This window comes from Tupaia chinensis, unplaced genomic scaffold, assembly GCF_000334495.1.
Source record: "Tupaia chinensis unplaced genomic scaffold, TupChi_1.0 Scaffold000704_1, whole genome shotgun sequence".
Lineage (NCBI taxonomy): Eukaryota > Metazoa > Chordata > Mammalia > Scandentia > Tupaiidae > Tupaia > Tupaia belangeri.
In genome coordinates this window covers 1,761,114-1,766,335 of record NW_006160227.1, presented here as the reverse complement: position 1 = coordinate 1,766,335, position 5,222 = coordinate 1,761,114, and the positions used below count along the sequence as shown (strand labels likewise).

Sequence of the window (5,222 nt, the reverse complement as noted above, 5' to 3'; positions counted from 1 at the left end):
GAATTAGCCATTATGCTAACTGCTCCTCCCCAGCCCTGATTACTTCTTCAATAAACCATAGATTCTATAAACAATGTTCACGCTTCCTTTTTTTTTTTTTTTGGAGAGATTTTCACTGTAGGGCGCGTGTGCCCGCCAGACAGACAGCAGGAGACATTTGAGACAGAAAGCGAGAAATCACCCCCCAGAGGGGATGATCACGCTGCAATCCCTTCTCCTCCATTCTCCTCTCGGGATCTTGGGCACACACGCACACATGTCTGGCGTGAGTTGAAGCCACTGGATCTGGGACTCGAACTGTGTTCGACTACATGGCAGTCTAGCGACATAGCCATTATGCTAACTGCTCCTCCCCAGCCCTGATTACTTCTTCAATAAACCATAGATTCTATAAACAATGTTCACGCTTCCTTTTTTTTTTTTTTTGGAGAGATTTTCACTGTAGGGCGCGTGTGCTCGCCAGACAGACAGAGAGAGACATTTGAGACAGAAAGCGAGAAATCACCCCCCAGAGGGGATGATCACGCTGCAATCCCTTCTCCTCCATTCTCCTCTCGGGATCTTGGGCACGCACTCAGATGCGCCGGGCATGAGTTTTAAGCTACCGGGTCCGGGACGCGAACCGCGGTCGACTACATGGGAGTCCAGCGACATAGCCATTACGCTAACTGCTGGTTCCCACACTTCCTTTTCAGAAGACGCCATCCCACGAACCCAAGTAGAAAAGAGGAAGAGGAGCCTGTATTTTTCCAGCAAATACAACAAAGGAGGTAAGCCGTCCGCAGCCAGAATGTCGGTTTTAAGTCTGTTTCTCACGCTGAGCTCTGATGTGGTGTGTTTGTGTAGCACTTAGCCCCCCGCGACGCAAAGCCTTTAAGAAGTGGACGCCTCCTCGGTCACCTTTCAATCTCGTCCAGGAAACACTTTTTCACGATCCATGGAAGCTCCTCATCGCAACTATATTTCTCAATCGGACCTCAGGTTTGTGGGTTCTTTCTTCTGTATCTTAGCAGAGACAGTGTGAGAGACAGTGTGATGCAGAGAGAGAGCTCTGAATCGAATTGTAGGCCTGAAGTCACATGGATTCATAAGACCTTTCTCTCTCTCTCTCCTTTTTTTTTCTTGAAGGTTTTTTATATAGGACACGGGCATTTGCTGGAGAGAGACAGACAATGAAAGAGAAAGTGAAAAATCACCCTCTACGGGAAATGGCCACACTACAATCCCTTCTCCCCTGTTCTCCTGGGATTTTAGGCATGCACGCGCATGTGCCCAGTGTGATTTTCAAGCTGCCCGGTCCAGAACGTGAACTGTGGTCAGCCGTGTGGGCATCCAGTGCCTTAAGCACCAATGCCATCTACTCACCGAGACCTTCCTCTTTCAGCCCTGAAACTGTTCACCCAAAAGAAAATTAGATTATATGACTTCCAGTAACCATTTTAGTAGTAAAGGACAATAATTTACTTATTTTCTACTTCCAGGTTGGCTTGGGTCGTCAGTAAAAATTCAAGTTAGTTGGGACCAAAAGATAGTGTAATGGTTATATCACATGGCTGACCACATGTTCGAGTCCCAGACCAGGTGGCTTGAAACTCACTCGGTGCGTGAGCATGCATGCCCAAAATCCCAAGAGAAGAATGGAGGAGAAGGAATTGCAGCGTGGCCATCTTCTCTGGGGGGTGATTTCTCGCTTTCTGTCTCTATATCTCTGCAGTGAACGCATGCACCCTATAGCAAAAATCTCTCTTAAGAGAAGAGAAAAATTATGGGACCAGCAGTTAGCATAATGGCTATGTCGCTGGACTCCCATGTGGTCGACCACAGTTTGTGTCCCGGACCCAGTGGCTTAAACTCACGCCAGGCGCATGTGCGTGCGTGCCCAAGATCCCAAGAGGAGAATGGAGGAGAAGGGATTGCAGCGTGGTCATCTTCCCTGGGGGGTGATTTCTCACTTTCTGTCTCGCTGTCTCTCTCTAACACGTACACACACCCTATAGCAAAAACCTCTCCAAAAAAAAGAAAAAGAAATTAAATTAAATTAAAAAAAAGAAAAAAGAAAAATTAGTTAACATTTCTCTTCCTTTTCCCTGTATAAAAATATGTCTTTTTCTTTGTTTTTGTTTTTTTTTTTTAAGAGAGATTTTTGCTATTGGACACATGCACTTGCGGGAGAGAAAGAAAGTGAGAAATTACCCCCCCCGCCCCAGGAGGATGGCTACAGCACAATCCCTTCTCCTCCATTCTCCTCTCAGGATTTTGGGCACGTACACACACATACCTGGCATGAGTTTTAAGCTGCCAGATCCGGGACTCGAACCATAGTCGACTCTGGGAGTCCAGCAGCGTAACCGTTATGCCATCTGCTGCTTCCAGCGTGTCTTTTTCATTGAAGGCAGTCTGCATTCTATACTCTGCTCTGGTTATCTGGCGACCTGATTGGTTACTATCAAGCAAGGCCAGGTTCCAGCCTGATTTGCACTGTTAACTAAGTATCGGGCCACCAGGAAAATCATCATGTATTTTTCTGTGCAAAAATGTGTCCTGACTTTCCTGATGATGCAGTAGATCAGCGGTGTTGGGGTCTGACTCCCAAAGTGATTGCTGGTTCAGGTCATGGCTTTTTGTCTATGGTGAAAACACATAAAAACCCTCTAGGTGAGATTTCTAGAGAAGACATGCATTGAACCTGGAATCGGGTCACCTGGAGGCTTGTAATTACTCTGTGTGTGTGTGTGTGTGTGTGTGTGTGTGTGTGTGTGTTTTAATTGACCAGAGTGGGGCAGAGCAAGAGAGAGAGACAGAGAGAAAGTGAGAAAGCAAGCCGTCAGATCCGGGACTAGAACTGCGGTCAGCCGTGGGGGAGTGTCCAGCACTTTCACCTCCATGCCACCTGCTGGCCCCAAAAACTGTTAACTTTACTTCCCAGGCAAAATGGCCATCCCTGTGCTTTGGGAGTTCCTGGAGAAGTACCCTTCAGCTGAGGTGGCGAGAGCTGCAGACTGGAGGGAAGTGTCAGAGATTCTTAAACCTCTCGGTCTCTACGATCTTCGAGCAAAAACCATCATCCGGTTTTCAGGTACTTCCCGACATACCCAAAGGACGAAGTATGAACGGTGCCTGTCCAAGAGCCACACTTTAAACTTCCTGTCCTCAGATGCTGCATTGGTAGAGGCTACTCAGTCCTAGTGCCAGGGCCATTTTTTTTCTTTTCTTTTTAAGATTTTACCTTTAAAAGGTAAAAAGGTACATGTACTAACCAGAGAGAGACAGAAGGAGGGAGAGTGGAAACTCACCTCCCCAGGGGGATGGCCACACTGCAGTCCCTTCTTCAGTCTCCTCTCAGGACTTTGGGCACCACGCACATGCACCCGGCATGATGTTCAAGCCGCTGGGTCCAGGACTCGAACTGTGGTCAGCCACATGGGGGCCCAGTGCCTTAATCACATACCATCTGCTGCCTCCAGGGCTGTTTACAAACATTTTAAAAAGTCTCCCACTGACCCAGGCAATCACTCTGCCCAGCACCGGGGCAAGCCAGGTGGACAGATGTAGGGGATGTCGTCCGTGGCAGAAAGCCCAGCCCTTGACCTCGGGGGCATTATTACCCCTGTTTAGTTAGCTCAGCACAGAATGGTGGCTAGGAAGTGGTGGGTGATGGGGTGCCTTGGGAATCCAAAAGGAAGAGCAGTCAGAAGTGGGGCGTTGGGGCTGGCAGGTGGCATGGTGGTGAGGTGCTGGACTCCCACATGGCCGATCACGGTTCGAGTCTTGGACCTGGCGGCTTGCTCTCTCTCACTTTCTTCCTCTCTCTCCTTCTCTCATCAAATTAAAAAATAATAAATAAAATTAAATAAATATTTTTAAAAGAAGAAGAAGCGGGGTGGTTAGGAGAGCCTTCCTGTCCCCTCCTGCTGTTCTCTGTCCCACCCTATCACCACACTTGAGGGCGCGTGTCCTTCCGGAAGCCAGCCTGACCTGTGGGTGCCGTGTTCTTCAGATGAGTATCTGACAAAGCAGTGGAGGTATCCCATTGAGCTGCACGGGATCGGCAAATACGGCAACGACTCTTACCGCATTTTCTGCGTCAACGAGTGGAAGCAGGAGAGGCCCGCTCCTAGCCGTAACCCTTCCGGCACGTTCTGTCTCTGGGGCAGAGAAGGCCGCCATTATAGCTGAGACCGCGTCTCGGACACTAGTGCGGTTATAGTCACACCACTTTCCTTCCCAGCTTGCGGGGCGGCAAGGGGAGGGCCCGCTGCCACTTCCAGGTCCTCACAGACCGTGTGGCGTGACCTCTGATAGTCTGACCTGTCCCTGCTCCGAGCCTGACCTGGCTTCTCTCCTGTCCAAACGACGCCACTGAAGGGAAGAGGCAGGTGTGGGCCTGGGAGTCTCTGTAGGTGCTCTGCTCTGTAGAATGCCGGCCCACAGGCACTCCAAGGGTGCCCTTGCAGCCAGGGGCTCTCCGAGGACTGCCCTCTGCTCGTGAATGGGCCATTCAGTCAGGAGGTCTGGCCACACCCGAGCTGCAGGCCCAGGCCTGGTCCCCACTCCACCTGAGCAACCTCAGCAGTTCCTTTCACCTCTCAGGGTCCATAACTTCCTTTTGGAAAATGGGGAGTTATTATTTAACCCATGGGGACCAGCAGTTGGCGTAATGGCTATGTCACTGGACTCCCGCATAGCCGACTGCAGTTCAAGTCCCAGACCCGGTGGCTTAAACTCACACCAGGCGCGTGTGTGTGCGTGCCTAAGATCCCGAGAGGAGAATGAAGGAGAAGGGATTGTGATGGGGCCATCCCCCCAGGGGGTGATTTCTCGCTCTCTGTCTCTCTCTGACTTTCTGGTGAGTGCACGCGCCCTATAGCAAAAACCTCTCAAACAAAAAAAAAAAAAGAAAAAATATTGAACCCACGTTATCACCACCCCATGCTGTGTGCCATGGTAAGGGGCAGTACTGAACTGGAAAGTACTTTGTAAATTCTTCGGGGCTACCTTAATAGAAGGTTTCATGTCATTCCATTTTTATTTATTATTATTTCGGTTTGCTTTAGGGCATGTGTACTTGCAGGAGAGATACAGAGAGATAACGTGAGAGATCAGCCTGTCGGGGAATGGCTGCACTGCATTTTCTCCTTGGGGTTTTGGGAAAAATATATATGCATCCGACATGTTTGTTTTTTGGGTTTTTTTGGAGAGCTTTCGCTATAGAGCGTGTGCAC

General features: G+C 49.5%; 1 protein-coding gene across 1 annotated transcript in view; it reads left to right on the top strand.

The window, feature by feature from the left end:
* Positions 1 to 5,222, top strand: part of MBD4 (methyl-CpG binding domain 4, DNA glycosylase) — a 17,395-nt gene that overhangs the window by 10,871 nt on the left and 1,302 nt on the right. The window contains 4 exon segments of the mRNA XM_006160655.3: positions 696 to 770; positions 847 to 981; positions 2,927 to 3,076; positions 3,998 to 4,101. Coding sequence (XP_006160717.1) covers positions 696 to 770; positions 847 to 981; positions 2,927 to 3,076; positions 3,998 to 4,101 — 464 coding nt within the window.